General features: G+C 44.2%; 2 protein-coding genes across 2 annotated transcripts in view; one reads left to right on the plus strand and one right to left on the minus strand.

The window, feature by feature from the left end:
* Positions 1 to 411: 411 nt before the first annotated feature.
* cmpk2 (cytidine monophosphate (UMP-CMP) kinase 2, mitochondrial) lies at positions 412 to 15,538 on the minus strand. The gene is given in 12 exon segments (XM_053434866.1): positions 412 to 532; positions 2,177 to 2,221; positions 2,223 to 2,285; positions 2,287 to 2,342; positions 2,345 to 2,369; positions 2,661 to 2,763; positions 2,922 to 2,929; positions 3,132 to 3,255; positions 3,258 to 3,276; positions 3,533 to 3,613; positions 13,625 to 13,696; positions 15,392 to 15,538. Coding segments are annotated over 12 exon segments (864 nt in total).
* The window catches only part of rnf144aa (ring finger protein 144aa), a 33,532-nt gene continuing 13,646 nt past the window's right edge, over positions 6,144 to 26,029 (plus strand). The window contains exons 1-2 of the mRNA XM_053434891.1: positions 6,144 to 6,545; positions 25,817 to 25,967. Of these exons, the coding sequence (XP_053290866.1) occupies positions 25,833 to 25,967 (135 nt within the window). The 5' untranslated portion in view covers positions 6,144 to 6,545; positions 25,817 to 25,832. The remainder of the gene's footprint in view (positions 6,546 to 25,816; positions 25,968 to 26,029) is intronic.

Here is a 26,029-nt window from a genome sequence, read left to right on the forward strand (position 1 = left end):
CAGGGACTGCTGTGTCTTGGTATGGGCTCTACTCTAGTTATGTTTATGTTTTTATTTTTCTTGGTTTTCTCCATATTGGATGTTGCTTGTTTGTGAACTTAAATATCTAGGTGTTGTATTTTCGTTTCAATCTACTTCCTCAGTGCCAGTTCATGCACACCTCTTCTCGACAATACTTGTGTGTGGGTCTGTGTGTGTCTGTGTGTGTGTGAGTCCACATGAATATGTATTTCTGATTGTAGCATGCGTTTCTGGCCTCTGGCCATTCAACCTTTATTCATTCCAAACAGCATCCTCTCCTCCTCGCTCCCGTCTGTCTCACATTCACAACATCTTACTGGCACCCAGTGGGGAGAAGAGGTACCGCGTCCACTTGATGCTTGGCTGACAGCAGGGGAGATGGAGAACTGTTTACAAGTGGCATTTGCCCCTAATTAAAAACAGCACTTGTTGGAGCACTTTGTCTGCGGAAGGACTAGCATCCACAGTGATGCAGGCTGGGCCGCTGATCCTCCGGTAAGCCTGTTCAATCACACACACACACACAAATGTTTGTACTTCTATCTTAGTGAGGACCCTCACTGAAAAAATACATTCGCGAGCCCCTTACCCTAACCTTAGACAATCAATCTAAATGCTTTATCCAGCCCTAACCTAAACCTAATTCTAACCCTAGCCTGTAAACCAAGTCTTTACCCTCAAACAGCCCATTGAAAAAGTGAGGACCGGTCAAAATGTCCTTACTGTCTTAAAGTGTCCTCACTCTGTAGGATCTATGCTTCATATGGTCCTCACAAAGATATAAGTACGGGCACACACACACACAAACAAACTCAGTGAATGACATTTTACATTAGGCTGCATAATCTGTTTTCGAACTTGTCTGGGTACGTTGACAGTTTGGCTGAACTGAGAAATACAGTTAGGAGAAACAACACAGATGGCTCCCAGTGCAGCCGCTCCCTCAGACAGATGAAGAATAGTCCTCGTGATAGGGATTGACCAAGTCGGCAGAATCTCTCATCCTCTCAGCTGCAGACAGTCAACTCCCTGCATTTTGTAATTCTGCTGGCCCAACATCTGGCTGTCCCATGTGGAAAGGCCATTATGTCAGGCCAGAGGATGAATGAAGGTAGCCATCGACCCGTCTGCGTGCATGGACTAACTGGGCCGGCAGTGCCTTCGAGTTTTGGCCAGCTTAATGGAGCACAACAGCTCAGCAACTAATCACCTGCTCTTTCTCATCAGCTGCTTCCCCCACGAGACAGTAATTGATTGTTAAGTGTGTGATGGATCAGACTAAGACGGAGCTGACCTGACTCAGTGAAACGTGCCGTACAGTTTGTACCCATCTGTGGTTTCATGTTCTCACACTCACAAGGAACTTTACTTCATCGCAGACTGTGAAACATTCAACAACACGTCACATAAACAAGTGTGTTCTTTCTCTCTGTGTTTATGTAAGCGGGTGGAAATGTTATGATGATTAAGATCTATTAACTGAAAATATAATGCAAACAAAAATGCACCAATCATTTTAGAATGTAGGACAAGATGGTGAATATCCCACGTTTGAAGGTTTTCTGCACAATTTAAGATACCAACTAACCGTAGATGTTAGAAGGGGATAGCAGCTTCCAGCGGATATTATGGACATTGACTACCGCTTCACATCAGGATCATACTTATTTGACAATACCCTACAAAGAACCTGGGTGATTTCTATTCAAACATCTGGAAATTTTTTAATGAAACACGTTCCCTTGATTTTTCAGGATTCTTTACACGGTTCATTAAAACTAGATTTTTCCAAGTAATCCCAGTATTAGTGCTAAATGGTCAATTAATGGATAAAAGCAAGAAAATGAAGTGGAAATTATTTTAATTAGGACCAATAAATCGTTTAAGTTTCAAAGAAAAGTGCTGTTAATCTCAAATCTGAGAATTTCTTGCTGTGCTTTGTAAATTTAATACGAATCTGGGTTTTGAACGGTTGGAAAAACAGAAGTAAATTGCATCATGTTTGGTTTATCTGAAATTTTGATGGACATTTGATATCACTTATTTATTACTTGATGAGTAAATGTATGAAAATGTATCATTTGCCCTTTGCAGTACTTAAAATACCAAACTTTAACTTTCATCTATCCAAGAGATCACCATCCAACTATTCCACCTGACTCTGAGCAGCTGCTTGTGATCCAGCTCTTGTTCCTCTTCTTTGGCCTCTGTTCCTCAGCCTCCTCTTCCTCCTGGTCCCCCCCCCCCCCAGTGAACGGTACACCACCAAACACAGCTGGAAGGCTGCACAGTGGATCGCTTACTGCTGTGGCGATGGTGTACTCTGGGCTGCCGTGCTGTGCCATAATCTGGGGACCGACAGTGGATGGCGGATTGAAGGGTGAATGATTGATGGCTCTGTTATCGGGTGACAAGCTTCGTTGCTAGACTGAGACGAAATGTTAGATATTGAGTTGTAAGTCTAGATCCCTGTGGAGGGAGTTCTGTTGTCCCCTGTATCCTTCCTCCCCAACTTCCTACAAGAAAAAGAAAGGTCACGAAACTAAACTCCATGCCTGCAACATCTCAGCTGCCTTTACCTGTCAGTGATGGCAGGTGTCTTCATGCCCCACTGGTCTGGTTCTTACACCGCGATTTAGTTTCCCAGAGCGGGGACGGCCCTGTGGATGAGGGGCGTCCCCTGATGAAAGCGAGCCCGACAGGGGGACAGACACTGGGGAGGGGACACAGTCGAACAGGCCCCTAGATATCCCTCAGAATTGTCTTACCTGTGATGGGAATGTCACCTCCAAGACAAAGCAGCACAACACAGAGGCAGATTTTCAGAGCATCAAAGATCAAACTTGTGAATTTTTTTTCTGTTTTAAATCTCATGAGAGTCGACTCATCTTCGTCCTTACCTATTCTCCTGAAGTTTGTAAAGCATATTGGATGAGTGAGCTTATCAAATCAACCATCTTTCATAGTGATGTAACTTTTCTGAGGTCATGATACGTGATATCCCATTAGACAAAGCTCGCTGGCAGATAATAGCTTTAACAGGGAACGGTCGGCCATCACTTTAGCGAGACGTCTATACATCAAAACTGATCTTGTATTTATTTATTTACGAGGTAATGGCATTAACCTGTGGCGTCCAGGCCTCTCTCTTTCTCTCTCTATATGACATGACAGGGAAGTCTGGTTTACTTCTGGCCGCCGCTCTGCTGGGCAGCAGCTCTGGTGCAGCCTTCGCTCTGGGATGATGTCACCACACTGCAGAACAGACAGAATCAGTTTGCTGCTGTGAGAGGAGGGAGGGAGGGAGGGAGGGAGAGAGGCAGGGAGTGAGTGAGAGAGAGAGTCACAGACTGTGATGCACACGAACACACACTTCTGTGGGCCACCTGGCACTGATACATTAACGGAAGGGCCACTTGGTTCACACTGCTATACCTTCCACTAGCACATGAGTGTGCCAATTTTCTACATGATGCGAATGTTTATGTAACAGTTTTAATGGATGATGGGCCTCTGGAAAAATGTATAAAACATCAGAGCTAATGATGTTGAGAGCAGATGGGTGGTATTCTGGCCCCTCTGAGGGAACATGCTAATCCTCCGATTTCTCCATCAACATTTCTGAAGGTGACCATCTTCACCTCGTGAGTAGAACACACCCCCTCCACCTCCTGATCCAGATCTTCACCAAAATGTAATGGACTCTTCTCGGACCAATACTGCATCCGTCCACCCAGTTTAGTTTTTGTGTATTTAAAGGACAAAGGCAGATGAAAACATAACCTCCTTGGCTGAGGTAAAAATGCTCCTTTATGAGAGAACCCTTGACGTTTGGCAGAAATAAGGACGAATCACACAGGGAGGTCAAGTGTCTGGAGGATACTACAAAACATTGCTTAAGCTTCCCATTATATCACTTTACTATTCTGCATACTACACACAGACATTTGCTGGCCGTGCACCAGGCTGACTTTCATTTTCTCATGTTTGGAGAGTGAAACGTTTGAGCGGCTCAGCCGATTGATCTTATTTCATTCTACTACTAAATGCACACGCTGCAGCTCTCTATTTAGCATGCATCATATCCACAGTACAAACAGAGCAGGTGTGATAGGATTGGTTTGAAGACGGTCGTTTCCTCTGTGGTTGTGTCTGCAAAGCTGCTGCTGCTGCACTTCTACAACTCTGCATCTGCTCCCCGCTCTGCATATATCTGATCGCCTTCCAGACGCTGGACAGAAGGAAAGTCCAAAATGTAATGGTTCCCCAAGGTTTATTTCTAATCATACACACACACACACACACACACGCACACACACACACAATAAAAAGCTATTTACCAAAGTAAGAAATTAAACCGCATTCCTGACATATATCCAGTATAAAAGAGAAAAATATAGTCACAATGACGTGGTAAAATGCCATATAAAGAAGAATGAACAGATATAATGAAAGACTTTGACATATGAATGGTTTTGTACCCTCATGCTAATCAACAACACCGATCGTATCTTATAATAACTTTGCATGGTTTATTGTTTGTGAAGCTCTATATGCTCATGTTACCTCATTTTGTTTTAGCGAAGTGCTTTGAGTTGCATTTTATGTGCCATATAAATAACATTTATTATTATATCATTATTTGAAGTACTCCCACAGGTGTACTGTGTGGCCATTGCAGCATGCAGTCACCTCAACAGGTGATAAGCCGTGCTTTTAATTTGACATTGGAATTTTACCTAAACTAAGTAGACTGATCTCTTCAGTTATTTGTATGTGTTAGAATCTTTTCAATAAACCAAGTAAAAAAATCTGGCTCCAAACATTTTCATGTGAAGTTATACAACACCTGCAACTGAGAAATAATTGGTATTTCATTCAATAGAATGGAAATATATTGAAACTAAACATTTCCCTACATCTCAACTTCACTTGTATTTACTGTATCCATGCAGATAGTTTGGGGTGTTGTGAAATTGCTCTCTGAGAATCCTGCATCCATTCTAATTCAATGAAGGCAAATTAAATCATGTAAGACTAGAATGGCGAGTAGCTACATACCTCCGCCAAGGCCCAACAGTCCCCTCATGAAATCACATTAAATTCCATAAATAAAGATTTTCATTTGAAACAGCATTATATTGCACACACTCTTTAATATCAGTCCCCTGAATATGCCAGATTGTTTCCATGAAGATCCATAAATTACTTTCTGAAATCTGTGAAAATCTCACAATGCGATAGAAAGTTTTAAATCCTGGATCTGCACCTATATTTAATGGGTTCTCTTTTGGATTCACCTTGGTGGAAAGTAGTTCTGATGTGTTTAACTGATGACTGTGTATCATCCATAATAACAGAGAGAGACATCTGTCGAGAAATGCTGGAATAACTTAGTGTTTTTATATTCCTTCATGTTTTTATTGTCCCTAAAAACTAAAGTCCATCCATTTGCTTTGTATTGTGGGTTGAATGAATTGATCCATAATTTAAAAGCAGAAAACAACTACATGCAAACCGTCTGCATGGTGAGACACCACTAGAGGGAGGTAATAACACACTGTATGATCACTGTACGATGAGGTCACCATTAGAAGTACTGGGATGTACTGGGATGATAAAATAACTTCGATGAATTCAATCCATTACTTACCCTTTTGTTAAGTGATAGATTTTAATGGGTTTTATGTTAAATAATACACATATTGTTGGATTTTTTATAATTCAGGTGTCCCAATGTTGTTTATTACATCATAATTAACGATAATAATTGAAATTGCGGTGATGATAAAGTTAAAGTTAAAACTTTCGCTGTTCGTCCATGTTTGTAAACTGTTCAATGTTGAGTAAACAGTAGATAAAGGCGTTTGCCGTGTTCTACCAGCAGGGCGCGCTGTCGAGTTGTTCAGTAGCTGCTTTTTCCTGTGGGCGGCAGCAGAGAGCGGCTCCCACGGACAAATGGCGTCTCTCCAGAGCGGAGCAGCTGATTTCCTCCGGAGCAGAGCTGCGGAGGCGGCGTCGGCGCGGAGGTAAACACACCGACCCCCGGATCCCTGCGCGTCAACAGGCCGCAGCTCTACGCACCGTGCTTGTGGCGGAGTGACGGCCGGACGCTGCGCACTTCTCCACGGGTCGAGCTCAGACCGATGTCCCGGTGCACGAAGAACCGTGTGGGGCCGAATCGCTAGAGGAGAGAGAGTCCCGCTGCAGCTCGTTCATCTGCGGGTGTGCTCGTGTTGTTTCCACCGATGGTTGTCAGTGTCTCACCGGGGCCGGATCTGACAGTAGCACGCGACAGTAGCGGGTCAAATGTCTCCTCCCAGACAGCGGAGGAGCTCATCATGAACATGGGCATCACCCCTTCAGAGAAACCCTCCTGCTCCTCCTGCTCCTCCTCCTCCTGCTCCTCCTGCTCCTGCTCCTGCTGACTGCCTGGCCTCTCTCCGTTAATCCAATTCAGGAGATCATCTTCTCAACCCTCGCTGAGGTTACACCATCAAGACGGCGTTATCTCAGAAAGCCAGGTACACGCTTTCTTCTCTGTCTCTGTTCTGATCCCCTGCGACGCGGCGGGAGCTGTTCTGAGCCCCGCGAGTTCTGAAGAGCTGTCCGTGCGTGTCGCTTCGCCATTTCCTCGTTATTACAGCGACACATCCTGACTCTAACCTGGCTGTTAACCTGGCTCTAACCCAGACTATATTCATACTCTAACCTGGCTGTTAACCTGGCTCTAACCCAGACTATATTCAGGCTTTAACCTGACTCTAACCTGGCTGTTAACCTGGCTCTAACCCAGGCTATATTCAGGCTTTAACCTGACTCTAACCTGGCTGTTAACCTGGCTCTAACCCGGACTATATTCATGCTTTAACCTGACTCTAACCTGGCTGTTAACCTGACTCTAACCCGGACTATATTCATGCTCCAACCTGACTCTAACCTGGCTGTTAACCTGACTCTAACCCGGACTATATTCATGCTCTAACCTGACTCTATCCTGGCTGTTAACCTGACTTTAACCCAGACTATATTCATGCTCTAACCTGACTCTATCCTGACTGTTAACCTGACTCTAACCCGGACTATATTCATGCTCTAACCTGACTCTAACCTGGCTGTTAACCTGGCTCTAACCCAGACTATATTCATGCTCTAACCTGACTCTATCCTGACTGTTAACCTGACTCTAACCCGGACTATATTCAGGCTCTAACTTGGCTCTAACCTGGCTCTAACCTGACCCTAACCCAGACTATATTTAGGCTCTAACCTGGCTGCAAACGTGACTCTAACCCAGACTATATTAAGACTCTAACCTGGCTCTAACCTGACTCTAACCCAGATTATATTCAGGCTTTAACCTGACTCTAACCTGGCTCTAACCTGACTCTAACCCAGACTATATTAAGACTCTAACCTGGCTCTAACCTGGCTCTAACCTGACTCTAACCCAGATTATATTCAGGCTTTAACCTGACTCTAACCTGGCTCTAACCTGACTCTAACCCAGACTATATTAAGACTCTAACCTGGCTCTAACCTGGCTCTAACCTGACTCTAACCCAGATTATATTCAGGCTTTAACCTGACTCTAACCTGGCTCTAACCTGACTCTAACCCAGATTATATTCAGGCTTTAACCTGACTCTAACCTGGCTCTAACCTGACTCTAACCCAGACTATATTCAGGCTCTAACCTCACTCTAACCTGGCTGTAAACGTGACTCTAATCCAGACTATATCCAAGCTCTAACCTGACTCTAACCTGGTTTTAAACTTGACTCTTACCCAGATTATATTCAGTCTCTTCTCCAAACTCTGAATTGGACTCTAATCCGATTCTAACCCGGCAATTATATCCTGGCAATATCCTGACTCTAACCCTGACCATAAACCAGACTCTAATCCGGATTTTAAACTAAATTCAAAATTTTACTCTAACCAGACAATATCCTGTCTCTAACCACACTAACCTGACTGTCAGCCTCACCCACACCCACTGGCTGCTGTGACCTCTTAAGTCTAATTGTGGAAACACTTAAACTCCTTGTGTGTCTTCGTTTAGACATGATAATACATGAAGTGGATATTTGACAAAGCCCCGTCCTCAGCAGTAGGGTCTGCTGTGTGTTTGTTGGCTGCTGACACCTGAGCCTGTTGTATTTGCTCTATTTGTCGATTACCCCTCGCAGCCCTGGATCGTGTTTGTCTCCTGCACGGCAGCTGCACAGTGTTGTATCTGAACCCGGAGCATTACATGCTCAGAGGGGAAGGCTCCACTGAGCTCTGAAAGGTCACTGTCTGTGCCCTGCTCGTTCCATTTTAAGCAGCAGGTCCCCCTCAGGGTACAGGCAGATTATAGATATAACTATGGAGCTGGGCTGGTGGAAAGACAGCGGTCCTGCAGTCTGTGACGGGGCCAAGACTCTGTGTGTGTGTTACACTGAAGTCTAAATTGCTAATACGCATCATACCTGCACATGGTGTTCTGGTGTTTTCAGGGAGGATCACATGATCAGACGCATCGACAGTGAGGTGTCTTTTTTTCCTCTGTGTCTTTCAGATAATGAATCCAAGCTATTGACAGAATCCTCACGTCGGTTAAATGTCAAGTGTCGATATGAAAAAACTCTTCACTTCAACATGATGCGTTTAAAAGCCCTGTTTGTCTCTGAGCCAGGTTCATGAGATGCATTCAACACGTAGAGAAGCATACATGTGGGCTCCTTCCTGTCATAAACGTTGGCTTTTAAGGTCCTGCCCATTGTGTGCTATTGATTCTCTCTCCGGTGTCATGCTTCCAGACATATATGGCAGCAGGAGCACATTGCAGCCCACTCGATCAAAAGCTGTTCATAGAGGTTTGCCTTCGACATATGAAGAACGCAGTAGGAGATTGTTCGGGTCAGACACACCTTCACAACATCAGGAAAACATCTCACAGAACAAGTGAGAGCGAGCAGGAGGCTGGAGGTGTGGCTTTAAATATCGCTTCCGAACATGTGATGGTGTTTTTTGTTTAAAGCACCTGAAGAGCAGCGTCGGCCCTCGTCGCCAAAAGCTCTTGAATCTTCTTGTCTTTCCAAGTTGACGTCTTTGTCGACATCTTCTTTTCCATTCTGAGATATTTGTATTCTTCCACGTGTTTTTAAAAACTCCACCAACCCAACCAATCTCTTGCTTCACTTACACATTTCCCTTTGGGGCTGGCAGGGAACTCATTCGGAGAAACCGATTCAGGAATTTACATTCTCACAAACAGCCCCTCTGGAAATTTCCAGGAAAATTTCCATTCAAATGTTGTGTATTTCACATGGAATTTCCCAGGCGTTGTAGCAATTCACTTTTTCCATTCTTCCCAGAAAGAGTGCCTGCTGCCATGTGGGAATAAATGCACCAAGCTGCTGCCCCTCTCCCCTTTTTACAGATTTGCTGAAAACAAGAGTACAAAACAGAAACGCATTCCTCGGAGTGACCGAAGGCAGGCGGCTGGTTCCCAGAGGAACGTGGAGATGTTGTTTACTTAGGAGTGAGAAGGAATGAGGCTATGATGCCCTGAACAGTCCGTGCCATTCCAGTCTACAGGGAGGGAACACATGATCAGACACACAGACACATGTACATGCGTGTTACATGTGAGGTTTATTTTTTTTTCTAGTGGGCTTTGATTTCTGATTTGAGTCTTAATGTCAAAGTGGATTTGTGTAACATTGACTCAGCTATTGGTCGGTTCTTATGCAGAACAAAGCACCTTGCAGATTTGTAATTTTAGGGACTTGATGATCCCCTGTTACCTCTTTATGGATTATACTGTGGCCTTGTCTGCTCTATATGCTCTAAAGCCTGACTAATGTATCGATTAGGAGTTATATATGAGGCCTATATGAGCTTTTAACAGACAGCATTGGTCTAAACTATATAAAAACCACAACTAACAATGCAGAGAAGATTATGTTCATATTCTATGTCTAAAAATGACATTTTATTCAAGCAGGTCATATTTTAGCGACATTTAGGTGTGTTTGTCTGTTATTAGGCTGGATTACATAAAGAATACTGCACAGATTTCCACAAATCTTGATGGAAAGATGCAGTGTGAGAAAGAACAGATTACACTTCGGTGCGGATCAGGGGCGGCTCCAGGAATTCCTTTTCCCTTTCTTTAAGATCATGACACATAGGGCGTTAGTTCAACATTTTCGTTGATTCCTCAGAGAATAATTTGCTTGATGAAAAACAATCTGATCTATTTCGTGGCCTGATATTTTATCAGTGCAGAACATAATATGAATCCAGATCTAGAGAATTTAAATGTGGTTCCATATGGGGACCGTTGGGCCTTGGCAGAGGTGTGTCCTAAACTGTAAAATATCAGTTTACATTTCTTTGTCCAATTTAATTTGTCACATCTTCAGGTCAGGCTCTTAGCCTCAGGGTGTTAGTTTACATTTTGGTCTAATCACAAAAAATTTTGTCTGCGAGAAAGACCTTGATTTTCCAGACCTGTGTGAGTCTGAGGCAAGTGTCCCGATCCTCATGTGGATCCTCTGTCTGTGCAGGAGGTGCAAGAACCCTGGTCAGCTTTAAATCACACAGTAGCACCTACTGTTAAGAAGATTAGCCCGAGACAGTTTAAATACACTTACCCAGTAATTAGGACTCAATTACCGTCAGTTTCTTGTTCCCTTTAACGTCTTGTTTGGGTGGCTTCACTTCAGGAGGGGCTGTAAGCAGAAGACGACACTAAATTTAAAATCTCCACCGTTAAGTAAGAGCAGATTCTAAAGGCATTTGGCAGAGAGCGTTACCACAGAGCGCCGGGTTGAATCTCTCCTTTATTCTGGTGACATTTACATGTCTAGAGAAGAAGTCAGTTAGCTGTAATCAGATTTTGGGGGTTTTCGTCTGCCTGTGTGCAGTCAGGTTGCCAAGGATTATGCAACAGCTTAAATGCCATTTGAGCAGGGTGTGTGTTTGTGTGTGTGTGTGTGTGTGTGTGTGTTCAGGGTGGCTCCCTTTATCCAGGTTGTTCTGTGTGTGAGTTTGGGTTTGAGGGTTGAAGGGAGGACAATAGACCAATTTCCCTGAAATAGCTCCTGAAAGTGATCATTGCTCAGAGATCGCTCGTTATGGCGGAGAAGAGACGGGGATTGTTACCAGAGCATTATGGGATGGTTGTGCGTTCTGCACTCCTTCCAGATGGCTGCATTTCGCATTTTCCCTTTTCATCCTTTCGGACAGGTAGGGCTCGTCAAGTGAGCCGTTGGATTCTGCTGACCCACCTGCCGCTCTCCAAGATTTAGCGTTTCAGGAATGTGCAAAGTGCAGCGAGTCGTCGGGGTCGAGTGAATCCTGCACAATCAAAGCAATGAGGCCAAATCAATTCAGTCAAGAATAGAAAACTCCAAACGAACACCCTTTTTCTTTTTTTTTGCCCAATGAGCTCACTCGTATGTGTTCATCTTCTTCAGACACGGAAACAAAGAGTCATTGTTGTGCTGCCTTCAAGCATCATCCAGCCGTACTCTCTCTCCCTCATGAGAGACATGACCAGACCAGCTGTAACTGTAATTTTGCTCTTTTTGTTTGATGGTATGTTTGACTGATTCCTGCAACAAACGGCCCCAATGCAGAAATCGTGGTGATTTCCAGCACGGCTCTAATGTACCTTTGCAGGACAAAGAAAATTCTGCTTTCTAAAATGTGTCAATTTTAGATATTTGTGTGCAACCCACGGATTCACACTCCGTGGGTTTTCCTTCTCAAGTTACCAATTTGTTCAAATAAAGTCAGGGGGAACTATTCTGCAGAGGGAAACATTCGTCTTTCCACCCACGGTCGCCCCAGTGGACTGCAGTCCAACAACAAATCGTGTTCCATGTTCATTAAACAGGCGCAACTCCCGCCTCAGCTCGACTGGGAATAAGCCAAAGCTTGTGCTCTTACTATGTCTGCCTCCGCCGCTGACGCTCTCCACCTACACACACGACAACCGCAGAATATAACACGTTCAGTCCTGTAATCTGCCGGGAGTCACCCTCAGAAACGCCGGAAATCACTAACTGAAGTAGAGGTAGATGAGTCAGGAAGTAGGCCGGGATCTGGGGAGTGCCGGTGGTGAGCCAAAAAAAAACGGCAGCAACCTGGCGTTGAGTGAAGCACGAGCTAATGCCTGTGGGGGAAGAAGGCACAGATGAACGGCACGGTGGCTACATCAAGTCCACGAGTTCAGGAGAGATTCGGTCCTGTGACGTCGCAGCCTGCTCTCTTTGTTTGGGCACATGCTTGTGTGAAATGATCGGGCTCACACTTGGTCTCTGACTAATATTTGAAAAAGCAATAACAATCTGAGACCTGGAGACTTTCTATCAAAACCAAGATTTCAGTCATGGCTGATTTTGAGACACACAACCATGATAATGCACTATAATGGAATGAACTGATGTCCAAAAAGTACCCAAAACAACAATATAACAGTGACAAAAACAATGGGCCTCATGCAAGAATCAGTTGTACAAACTGAGTACCTGCCTTAATTACCAACTTTTTTCGTATTTTGAGAGGACCAGACCTGTCGTAGTCCCATAAAGTTGGTCTGCTGTTAGTCAAATCAGGTTATTCCCTAATGGATTATATATTTTATAAGTTATCATTAAATATCTACATGTCACCTATTTTTATGATGACACTATTCTGTTCCACTCTGAAATATAATGATTCTAAATACATGTTTCAGTGTATCTGCAGAATCTGACTTATCATGCTAGCACAATAAAACAATCCAAAATTACGAGAAATTCAAGATACAGATTTGTTCTTGCATGATGCCCCTTCACATAAAGAATAACTGTTTAAATGGAAACAACACTTGTTCGGTAAGTTGAAATGTTTTAATTTGAACCAATAGCAATAGGATGCTCTGTTTGCATGAGCATTAACTTAATACATCTCTCCCATAGGGTAAAGCAAACAGTAAACAGTGGCTGTTCTCGGTCGCTCTCTTGGGAGTCCCTTCTAATCTCAATTTAAATCCAGTGTCAGACTGTCACTACTAATAAAACCTACATTATTAAAGTACGATAATATCTGAATGGAAATACATGGAGAAGTCATCTCATTGTCAAAATGCTGACCTTAGATATCATCAAACATTGGGTTTGACGATATTAAAATCTTAAAATTGTGTTTTAGTTTTCAAAGTTTTTTGAAGCACAATTTATAACAGAAAACATGGTCAGTGCAAAGTGATTCACCAGTTTATCTTGAGTCACTTCCTGCAACATCAGGGCCTGAGAAAAGGGAACAAGGGTCCAGCTTCTTAAAATTATAGTTTTATCAGTAACAATTGTTGAGTGGTTTACTTCTAGCAGCTCTACCTAGTCTCATGTGTTTTCGTGGCCCTCTGCCTGCAGCAGCCATGACTGGAGGTTTCACGTTGCTGAGATCACCTCACAGGGAATTTCCTTGTATTTGGCCCAAGCGTTCACTTGGCTTCAAGGATGATCTCATTATGTTTTGTTGTTTACGGGTCAAGGTCACTGAGATCTCACGCCCGGCTTGTTCTTGTGAACGCGTCCCTAACACCTGGAGGAGATTTTATTACATCTGGCACAAGCGTCCACTTGGACTCCCGGAATGAACTGATTCGAATTTGCTGGTCAAAGATCGCCGTGACCTAGCAAAACACACATTTGGACACAATTCAAGAACTCACAAATGTCTGAGATTAAACTATCCTTTATATCCAAATTTAAAAAGGTCATGTGGTACCACGGCGAATCATTTCGCCTCATCGTTCTCCTCTCACAGTCTCGTCTGCTCCGTGCGTCTGTTTTCTGACCCTCAGGTCAAAGCTCAAGCTGTTCCACTCAGTGCTCCCCCTAGAGGCCCTGCAGAATTCCGCTCTGTCGAGTGGATGTGCATTTCTTGCTGCATTTTTCGTATTTTTCAAATTGTCGTACGCGTTTGTGAATTGGCGTCATTTTCTGAATTTGCAGCACATTCCCCCCTACAGGAAACATTTTGGGCCATTAAAGTGCGTTTGTCCTCTTCAGCCACCATAGTTTACATCCTCTGTGCATCAGCAACAAACAACAGGACGTCAGAGCATTTCCTCGGGTCGCTTTTTGGCTTCCTCCCTCCCCTTCCACTCTGAAGGGACTAGGAGACTGTGTTTTCTCCTGGTAGACAGTGGCTCACCCAGAGCGAGGGAGATGAGGGCTGCAGGGCAGAACACCACGTGAGGGACACAATGTGCTAAAGGTGCATGTGGTGAGAGCAATCCATTCTGTGGGAGATGATTCGTTGACATGTCTGCTGCCATGAGATACTGGCACACAGGATTCTCCAGTCTGTGCCCGTTTGTTTTGACTCAACTGCCCGAACTCTGAGATTACGGATATTGCCTGTGAATTGTTTATCCCACCGCCGGTGAGAGCACCATCGTAACCCACAGATTAAGGCTCTGAGTGGCCCTCTGTTGCAGTCTCTCTCTCTCTCTCTCGCTCTCTCTCTCTCTCTCTCTCTCTCTCTCTCTCTCTCTCTCTCTCTCTCTCTCTCTCTCTCTCTCTCTCTCTCTCTCTCTCTCTCTCTGACCATGAGAACGTTTATTGTCCAGATGGGTGACTGCAGTCCTCACACTCATGAGTGCAGCACCAATAGTGTTCTCATGAGAGATCTCAGATAAGGAATGGATAATGCATGACTCCATTTACACTAAGTGTCTGTCAATCACTGTTAAAATGAGGTGCACTGGCACATACTGTGAATTCACTGCAGATGTAGCCTCAAGCTGCAAAGTTTATTTTGCCTGTGCGTGTGCGTCTATTGTTACAGTCTGATAAGATCAAACAGTCTGTACAAAAATTATGAAGATATGTTAATCTTCCATTACAAAGTTACAATGTCAGGTCATGTGTTAACAACTTGTTAAAATAAGCTTCCACCGTCTGAGTGACATTCGGGGAAATCTTATAATGTTAAAAAAAATACAGCCTTACAGTGAAACCACAATAAAACAATCCAAATGACGTTAAACAACATTAACCATCAAAACTGGGCTAACTTTGAAGCAACATTACTTGGAATTAGTTTTGTTGGAATTTGTTCTGGATGTGAATACAAAGGGAACTCGTGGTTTAAACGGGTTCAAGTGACGGCAACAACAAACTGAAGGTAAATTCCCATCATGCCACAAACAAGAGAGCGGTTGAGTCCAGACATGGAGGAAGAGCAGCAGCATTGTGACATTATAACAAATATTCCTCTCCTGCGGCGTAAACACAGGTCACATTCAAGATTGTCGGCGCGTCCAATCGAGAGCGTTTAATCAGATTATTCACTTTAATCTGGTTATGGTGTGCATGTAAACATGGAGTCTGAAACTATGGAGCGGGGAGTGACAACCCATCGCCAACAACGTGGATCCTTTGCTCGGGCTCTCGGCGTCTGCCAGTAGAAACGGGCTCAGTGTGGCTCGCCTGTCGTCTCCGCTCAGCTTCACTGAGAGCGAGTCCATTGTCGGAGACTCGTTTTTAGCACTCGTGGAATTGGCAGGACGCCGCATATAACGTCTTTTGCTGCTCTCTTAAATAAGGACGTTGTTGTTCTTTATTACCTCAGACAACCTGTTTTCTGTTTGCAGGATTTAGTAAAAAAACTAGACTTGGCTGAAGGGCGAGGTCTGGGCCAGGGTGAGACTTTGGGATCAGATTCGATTTAAGGGAGTTGGATCCAGGATTATTTTCCTGAGCGTTGCGAGACAGGGCGTGATACGCTGTCCAAGTTCTAGTTGTTTGTTGTCACTTGCTTGGTACAGTCTAGTCATGTTGATGAGAATTTCTTGCTTCAGACTGAATCGTTTGCTCTGTTCTTCATGTTGCTCACCAGTGTGTCGTTAAGTGGGCGGGGGGGGGGGGGGGGGGTGTTTGAGTTCTCTCTTGTGAAACCGCAGGGTGTGTTATTCGCTGTCTCATCTCTTCCAGGTACTGAGAAGTTATTTGGGTTGTGGAACTAATTTGGGTTAACAAATGAAAAGATTCAGATGGTTCTCTACACCAGTTGGAAAACGAGCCTTGGAAAATACAAAAGTTCACAACAGCAGGTGTCAAATATCTCCTCAGTGTAAACTTCTACAGATTTAATTGGGGGTAATGCTGAACATTAGAAAAAAGGTTTTAAATCAGATGAACATTTACACCCCTGCCAACGCCTCTACTCATTTTCCCATGGGTCTGCTTGTGAGGCTTCTTTTAAACACATCCCGCTGCCAAAGAGAGATAACGCTGCGTCAGGGTGTGAGTTTTAGACGGCAAAATTCAGGAATGGCGGCCTTCTGAAGACGTGTGACACAACTTCACGCCATCTGTCCCGCCATGTTGGCAGAGACGTCGATTTGACTCTGTGACCCCGCTCATCGCTGTCCTGGGTGATGGGATCACAAGTGGACCGCTCTACATCTACAGCAATGCAGTTTAGTTTTAAAATGAGTCACTTCTGTCACGTTTAGCATCCGTGTAAGTTCCAGTGCTCTTTTTACTAGTGAGCTTGGTTTTGATTAGTTATAGGCAATATATAGAAACTGGATGAAACCTGATGATTGACTCACGATTGGTCGATTGCACGTATCGGCAGGACCTCGCTCCCACGGCTCCAACCTCCCCCCCCGGATAAGCAACACCTGCCTCCAAATGCGCAGCTTGGCAGCGTTCGAGTCCGGGAGAGTTTGGCCTCATTTCTGGACAGTGGGAGGGAAGTGGAGATGTGTGTCGTCCATCTTTATATTCAGTGTATGGTTCACACCTTGGTGTTAGAATGCATCTCCACATACAGCAGAATGTTTTTATTCTCTTTCTATTTTACCTTATTATCATCCAACCCTGTCGGATTTCTCCTTCACTTTAAAAAGAAGAAAGTTATTCCCCCACAAACAGACAGAGATTTGTCAGATTAAAGGAAACAAATGTAGCATTACTCAGAAAAAAAACAAAAGTATTGAGCCGTGTCATGTTCCAACTGGTTATTACCATCAACCAACACTCAGACCAGTATATAAAAACCAGCCCGAGCAGACGAACCAGTCTCTGACACTGTGAGGATCTTCAGCAGTGCAGCAGAAAAAAATGGCAAGAGACCAAGTGGACATGAGACTACGGTGTTTTTGCCCCATTTACCCAGACATGACCACTGTCCCTGCCGGTCTGACCTGAACCGCCAGACACACTTGCTAGACATCATCACACACACACACACACACACACACACACACACACACACAGCTTCTCCACGCCGCTCGGGATGCCAAAATACATCAGGGTGTGATTGTGTAACTCCTCAGGGCGGGATGGAAAAAGGCCTATCTCTCTTGGCTCTACCCTCTTCCAGCTCCCCCTCCATGTCAAGGACAGACGGCGGCTGTCCCCAACCGCTGTCCCTCCCTCCATGAAGCCATGCCACCTTTCACATTCAGCCATGGAGCTGTCCAAAAATAAAGCGTGTGTGTGTGTGTGTGTGTGTGTGTGTGTGTGTGTGTGTGTGTGTGTGTGTGTGTGTGTGTGTGTGTGTGTGTGTGTGTGTGTGTGTGTGTGTGTGTGTGTGTGTGTGTGTGTGTGTGTGTGTGTGTGTGTGTGTGAGTTGATAAATGATAGAGAATTAACTTTAGCCTTATCCTCCATACATGAGGCTTGTTTTGTCCGGTATGACTGAACTGTTGTGTCATGATTGTGTGATCTATATAAAACCTATGGCCCGTATATACCATGACCTACATTCTGCCTTGGCAAACACACTCGATATATGATTTATCAATGACATCTTTCACCACTACACGCTAACAGTATCTCACAACAGTGTTATTATAACACCACACTAACCCAATTCAAACAGCTTTATATCAGGGATATGAGTGAGGTGTGTTTTGATGCAGCCTCCTGTTCTCCGTTTACTGGCTGAAGAAGTTTTGGTTTGTTCCTCTGCAGTGACAGTAAACATATCCAATGTGCGGTGCAGAAGAAAACAACTTGCATGGCAATCATCCAAATATTTGCCATTAACTGGCAATGGCACACCCCAGTGATAATGCAGAGTCCTGTTTGTTCCTGCCTCCATATGCTGCCTCAAACTTTTCGGAAAACGCCCTCAAATTCAACATTTACTGTTTGAGATGATTGATCAGGGTAATTTAATCATTTAATTTCCACAGCTGCCTCTCTGCCCGTCGGAAAAAACAATTTTCATATTTCTCATTAGTTATTTTCTATTATGTAATCGCATCTGTGCGTGTGTATAACAATGTGTGCGATTGCATAACTGAATGCATAACACAGGAAGTTAAGTCAAGGGCAGCTCACTTGTCTGCAATTTGCTGCGGCCAATCACTCGTCAGATTACAATATGAATATGCAAATTAGCTAAACATATTGCTCCATTTCCACCAAACTTGGTGAAGGGACGGGGCCTGGACCTGGGACATGACATATTGATATGGATGTGGATTATAAATCTTAACGCCCCAACACAGGTCATCTTTTAACATTTAATTTTCAAAGAATAAAACAATGTGCTTATCTTGAGTTTCCCCTTTTCACGACCTTGTTTTGTGACAATTCTGTATGTAACCAAACCACTTCATGTTTTTCTTTTATATTTCTACTATTAGAACAGTCATGTGTGGGACTGTTTGGCCTTGGTGCAGGTCTGAGCTCTGAGTCCCATTCTTGTTCTTTTCATCAGTGACCCAGCTGTCGCCTGGAACATCGTGGTTTTGCCTCATCTCTCACTGGGTGACTTATCCAGAAGATGTGGATTTCTTTCAGAGCTGGTCTCTCAAGTACAGTTTGGACCATCAGTCACGTGCTGCACACTTTCACATGGGACTTCATCTCGGGAGATCTGTTTCCTCACATGTCTATGGTTAGAGAGGTGAAGGTTGTAGTTACAGTACCTCTTGTTGGAAGCTGCTTGAGAGACTGAGCGTGAGCGGCCTTTACTCTCCGCTCGCTGTGAGATGGAGAGAATTTAATAATAGTTTTGAACAGAGGCCTGTGTCTGCAGTTGGTTTAATTTGTTCCCTTCAGTGGTGATGTTACCCACCGTGCTCTGATGGTATTCTTTCATGTTGTCACCTGGGAGTGAACACAGCGGCCTTTAGAACAAAGGGCGAGACGCATAGAAACAAGAGAATACATCAGCTAAATATACGGAAACTGTCGTTGAAGAATGGACTAGAAAAATCTGTCCGTTGATATTTAATTTGCATGAAGTTTTTTATTTTATATGTTTTCAAAGATCATTGGCAGATGATCATTTACGCACTGAAAAAAGAAAATTATTGAACCATCCCATAAATTACCTCAATGGGTAACGCTTGAAGGAATTCCGTTTCTTCAAATTAAAAATGAAACTAGTTATTATTTCTTGTCAAGTTATATTAACACACTTCTCTTTTTATCTCTTTAAATTTGAGTTCTTTTTTCCAAGTTGGTAAACAATTTTCTTTCTCCAGTGTTAGGGAAAGGCCTCCTGCTTCCCCGGGAGCCTCTTTAAGCTTCCCTCTGTCTACACTATGTTTTCAATTACCATGTGCGTGTGTTTGTGTGTGTCTATTCTATAATGTGTGTTTGCGCTGCCTTCTGTTGGGAACATTCACAATAAGGTGTCGGGACGTATTTACAGGCAGTTGAGGTGAGCCAAGGGAAACTGGCACATTGCCATCATATCCTCGTCTCCTCTTGTTCCCCCCCCTACCCCCCCCCCCCCCTCCTTTTGTCTGCGGTGGGGGACACTGACAGGACATGACATAAGTAAAACTTAAAGGCCCTCCTAATTGGCCATGAAGAGCAGGACCGGGCTCTTGAGGGAGGGGAGGCAGGAAGGAACAGGGGAGGGAGGAGCAGACAGCAGGATCGCTAAGTGGTCATTACGGACCCCGAGGTCGCTCTGATCCGGTGCAGACGGGCCGATCCGGGTTTCTGCTTTTCTTCACTTAGCCACAAATTAGCTCTGCTGTAAAAATGTGCCGTAATTTCAGGCGAGTCAGCACACACGGACTTTGAGGTGAAAGAAATTGCATTTGATGTGAACATAACACGCGTGTCAGTGGATTTTCGGTTACATCAGCAGGTCCTGTGAGACAATGAGGGATTTCAATTGAAGCGGCGTGCCAGAGAGAAGCGATGAGGAGAGTAAACCTGAAACGAGATTAGGTTCCGCTGATGAGACCGGTCAGAGCTAAGTTTGTTTGCGTCAGCTAGTATCGGATCATGTTTTTCACCACATTCAGTTCCCTGCAGCAAAAAAATTACACAGAGACTTCAGGTGGAATTTATCATTTTGGTCTCAACCCCTCGTTCCGGCTCTGCTTTCGTGTCTGGAGACGTTTTCGGACGTAAACTCTGGAAGTTTGCCTTTAAGGTAAGAAGAACGCAGAATAGGAGATTCCCTGGATCAACAGGAAAATGTCTGCCACATTCAGGCACCTGGTTAGAGCAGGCAGGACATGAGCACAAATTCTGCATTGGAAATCACTCATTTCTGTTTACAACACCCGCATCAGCTCTCGTCACCAAAAGCTGTTGAATCTTGTCGTCTTTCCCAGTTGACATCTTCCTCTGCTTCTCCTGTCTCCTCTTTTTCATCCTGAGATAGTTATAATCCAATCTGGGTTTTTGTGTTAGAAACATCATCAACACGTCCGATTGCTAGCTGTGAATTCTCCGCACATTTCCTTGCTTGCTTTACCTGCTGTATCCTCACATGGGCTCCCCCTGCCATTTTCCTAGGGGGCTGGCAGGATGAGTTTCGGAAAAGGTCAGGAATAACTCACTCCACAATTCATCCCCTGGACATTTTCGGGAAAATATCCGACTTCAACGCTAACTCAGTTCAAGTAGTTTAAATGAGACCCATGAAGCCTTGTTGCACTCTTTTCGACTCGCCTAATTGGCTGACAGCTGATTTTAATAATTGAGCTGCAGGACAGCCCCGAGCATGAGATGGAAGGACGTGTGTACGTGCTGCAAAAAGGAAAGAGAACAAGGGAGCTGCTCTCACTCCCACAGTAGCCAACAGTTGTTAGCAGCTTTGTTTTCACATCAGCTATAGGTGAGGCACAGTATATAAATAGACACTTATGCAATGCTGTGATGGGCCATTGTATAATTACAGGCAGTTATAACAGATGAAAAAATCTCACATTCTTTCAGAGTTCTCTCTCTTCCATTGGAGCCGGTGGAATGACTGGTGCCTTGAGACTTCACTGGGTTTAGCTCATGAATGTGAAACCTGCAGTGCTGTTGCTATGAGCCCTGTGTTGTGGAACATGGAAATGTGCTCTCACCTTTCGTCTCTGACCGAGTCAGTTGGGGTGAGAGAGAACATTTCACTTTGTTCTTTATACATTAAACAGCTGCACCAGTCGCTCTGTTCTCATGTGAACATTGACCAGAAGAACAGTGAAACGCTCAGGGTGCTGCTGTATTGTACTGTAATGATACTGTTCAAACATGTCACTGCTACATTATAATCAGTATCATTACCTCTATAATAATTGAACCATCATTGGTAAAATAGTAATTCTCTAGGTTTTTATGAGGATCATTTTAGTTGCAGTCTCATTTGTATTGTATTTTACATTTAATACAAAAAAATATTACTATTTTCGCTATTAATCAATCTATATATTAGTTTAAAAAAGAATTAAAAAAATATTGATAAATGCCATTCAAATATCTCAGAGCCCAACTGTGCACATATGCGTATATTTCGATATATTATTATGCATGTGCATAGTGACAAGGTGACACATGACGAAGAGTTCAACACCACAATATTAAATTTACAAAATATATTAAAAAGTGCAAAAGGAAAAGCTGGAACCAGTCAATGTTTCTTATTTTTGTTAGTTTTGCTTGATTATTGATTCATCTTCCATTCAGTGTTGTTGACCATTAACCAGTCCTTCCCTGACCCCTCTCACTCTCAGGGGTAAAAGTGATCGTGCAGTTTACTAATTAAAGTATGACGTATTTCCCTACACTGCAGACCTTTTTAGCATTTTAGCCCTTTTTTTTATATTTAATGTTATACTTTATCTTCTCTCCATGTCTTTTTACTTTTACTCTACGGCACTTTGGTCAATACGGTTTGTTTTAAATGTACTTTATTGATCTCTTCATTAATACATCATAAAAGATCATTATAGTGACCGGTACAAATGCTCTGCTCGGTGCCTCTCTTTTTATGGCATCTACAAATGTTGGAATTAGGATGTTTGAAGGCCACATGGTCCAGTTTCCACAGTGTAATGTCACAGGACATGGTGGTGTACTGTGTGGTGATATACAAGTGTGTGTCTGGTCTTGTTATATGGTCATGGGGCCAGATAACGCATGACATCACTGGAGTGAGATCATTTGCTGATCTGATTTAGTTGTGTAGTGCTTTTTAAGATTAGAGCTGACGGGAAGTTTAATGTCATTGTTCTGTGGGTGTGTGTGTGTGTGTTGGTGTGGGTGGGTGTGGGTGTATCTCTTTGTCTGTCTTGGTATAAACCTCCATCTCTTACCTCCACCAAGGCTATTTTCTTTTCAACCCTGTCTGTTTATTTGTTGGTTGGATGGTTTGTGAGTAAGATTATGCAAAAAACTATGAAACTTGTTGGGAGGATTAAATTCTGGTGAGGACTGGGATCAGGGGGCAGATCCAGAAATAAATGTTTCACTTTTGTTAATATTGCGGGATAGGGTGTGTCTTGACATTTTTGCCAGTTTCTCAGGTAGTAAATCATGGATCTGAATGAAAATCAAATCTGTCATATTCAGGTAACTGATATCGATGAGTGTGTGAAATTTGTTGCAGCTTGATTGAATTTGAGATGACAGTTGGGTCTTGGTGGAGGTTTGTGCCTTACTAAGAGAGTCGTTGAAGATTTCCATTTCCATTCACAGATCCTCTCAGGTTTTCCTCTGTTGCTCCTCATTCTGACCTCGTGTTATGCAATGGATGGTTAGAGCGTGCGTTGCGTGCGTGCGTGTGTGTGTGTGTGTGTGTGTTTCTGACTCTCTCTTGGAGGATATAGAGTCCTTTACAGATGCTGCTGTACTCACTTAAGCTGCAAGTGGAGCTCCTGCAGCCTGACGACGGACACACGGTGACCACTGCTCAGGATGGAGGTTTGACTCCTGACTCACTTCTGACTCCTGTTTAATGGATTTATTTGCTCAGCTACTTGACCTTTTCACACACACACTCCTCTGTAAGCCTGCGTTTGAAATCAGCACAGTGAGCATGATGGGCCCACGAGCACAGTCCCACTGCCTGGACTTGTGCAGTGTGTGTGTGTGTGTGTGTGTGTGTGTGTGTGTTTCTCGGGGATAATGGGCCCATCTAGTTAATAATGCAGCATCGCACTGCACCACCTTTTCTCATGAAAACTCATTTTGCCTTTGTTGCCCCCCTGCCTTCCTCTCTCTCTCTCTCTCTCGATCTCTCTATCTCGATCTCTCTATCTCTCTCTCTATCTCTCACTCTCTCTCATCCTCAGGCCATCCTTACAAAACTATTTCATTTGTCCTCATCGACCCGGCCTGTCAGTGCGTTCACAGCCAATGTAAAGTCTGTGAGGAGAGAAACTGATTCAGATGTAAAAGCACACAGTGTTATAGAGACTCTTGTTCTGCACACTGAATTGCTTCTCACCGTCAGCTGGTTTTTTTCTTCAGCCACAGGGCTAATGGTGTTGAGTAGCTCAGACCAAGGGACCTATGAAGAAACGGATTCCTTTCAATCCTCCACCACAAACGTGTTGATTCAGCTCTCCTGTGACGTGTTCGATTGCACTGTACATGGGGTCTTGGAGGTGGAACCTCTTGGTCTGTGCCGGGGCAGCTCTTCCATGTTGGCGGAATAATACTGTTGAGGTTTGTGAGACTGCTCCTGTTGCCACATTAAATCATTTTGAAGTGTCTCTGGCAGATGCGTTACCTGCGATTTCGCCCTTTTCAAACTCTGAAAACTCTTTGCACAATTGATAAACTGTCAGAACATCATTAAAACTTCTGTGACTTCCCACTCACTCCTCCTGCTGTCATGTTTGTAAGCCTTTGGCTCCCTCCTGATTCATGCAGTTTGCCATTTACATTTTTCAATATTACGCCAGGGGTGGATCTAGGGGCTTGGCCAGGGGGCACTGGCCCCAGCAGAAATATGAAGTATATTTCGTGATGTAACCCTGTCGTGATGGTAGTCCTCTTTTTTCCCCCTTTTTTTCCAATAAACTACTCACTTACTCACAGTGCTAAGATTATATATGACAACGGGGAAATCATTTTTATTTTCCAAGCTTTTTTGAAGAACACAATGTGCTTGATCAAAATACATTCAACTATAAATAGCTTTGCTCAAAGCTATAGAGCTAACAGTAAACAATGAATGGCTTAAGTGTGCACCTCTCTTTATCAGGAGCAGTGCATGGATGTTGGACTTATGATTGGCCCCTGCTCTTTAATCATGGCCCCTTCATGGCCCCTGACTTTGAAAAACCCATGATCCAGCACTGCTGCCAGCAACATGACACCACAGGCCTCCGACACCTGACTTCCTGTTGCCATGTCTTTAGCCTGTGTGTCCACAAAACAGCAGTGTGTGACAGAGCATCTGCAGAATCCAATCGCCCATCGATTTCCAATGGAGCCTCTTTCCAATAATAGACTTCTTCATAGGATCCTCTCGTGCATCCTCCTCCTTCCTCCTCTTGCATCACTGAGCAGCTTTAAGAGAATTGAGATGCTGATGCTGACGGCTGCCCAATCTCTTTTGTGTGTTCTGTAGGGTATGTATGAGGGACAACGAGATATGAAATCCAAGAAATGAGGCTCGAGACGCGTGTCCCTCCTCCATCCCATATTTTCCTCCTCAAAAGTCTGCGAGTGTTTTTTAGGAGTGGCGATGTGACATGATAACATATCTCTGCTCAAACCAGGACACACACAGACTCTCTGTTGTCCTCTCCACTCCCCTCTTTGGGTGGCACATGCAGTCAGCACAAGAGTCCACACAGCGATCACGTGACCTGCTCAACCCCTCTCCTCCCACTCGCTGTGCTCTTCTTCCATGTCTGCAAACAAGCAGCTGCGCATTGAGGCAGACACGGTGTATATGTGTGTGTGTGTGTGTGTGTGACCAGAGAAAGCAAACTGGGATCTCTGCCGTGATGTGCCCTCCTCCTCCTCCCTCCACCTCCGAAATCCTCCTCCTGCCGGTTGCTAAGCAGCACAGGGAGAGTTTGACAGCGTGACGTGGCGTGTGCGCGGGACCACTTCCTGTAAACAGCCGAGTGGGAGCTCTGTGCTACCAGACACAGAAGGGAAGGAGAGAGCGAGAGATGAGACTTCCTAAAATAACCTCTCCTGACTTGCACAAAGGAGACGCGATGACGCGCGGTGGAGAAAAAAAAAAAAAGTGTTGTAAATCTCACGGGGAGCCGAGGTAGCGGACGGCTACAGGAGTTTTCTGAGCCTCTGAACTATCACTGCCAGAAAGCATGGGGCCTGGAATAAAAATGAACCCGGCTGACAGGGGCCATTTAGGCGCAGAGCTGGTGTCATTCTGCATTCAGCTGGCCGGTTTGTGGGCGCACACACACCCACTGGACACGACTCACAATGCATTTTCAGTCTGGGCTCATACCGTCACGCTGAGTGTGTCACTACAAATAAAGCTCTTCTTGGACTCTGGATTCCCCTGCGAAGACAGAAACAAACAAAACTGAGATTTCCCTATTTTTTCTTGTGTCTTTCAGCTCGGTGGCGGTGAAGATGACCACGGCACGGTACCGTCCCACCTGGGAGCTGGCCGTGGACCCCCTGGTCTCGTGTAAGCTGTGCCTTGGAGAGTTCCCTCTGGAGCAGATGACCACCATCACACAGTGCCAATGTGTCTTCTGTACACTGGTGAGCAGGAGACGGCACAGCACAATAAAAAAAATAGGATTATAAATAAGATTAGAGATATA

The sequence above is a fragment of the Pleuronectes platessa genome, chromosome 11 (genome assembly GCF_947347685.1).
Source record: "Pleuronectes platessa chromosome 11, fPlePla1.1, whole genome shotgun sequence".
Lineage (NCBI taxonomy): Eukaryota > Metazoa > Chordata > Actinopteri > Pleuronectiformes > Pleuronectidae > Pleuronectes > Pleuronectes platessa.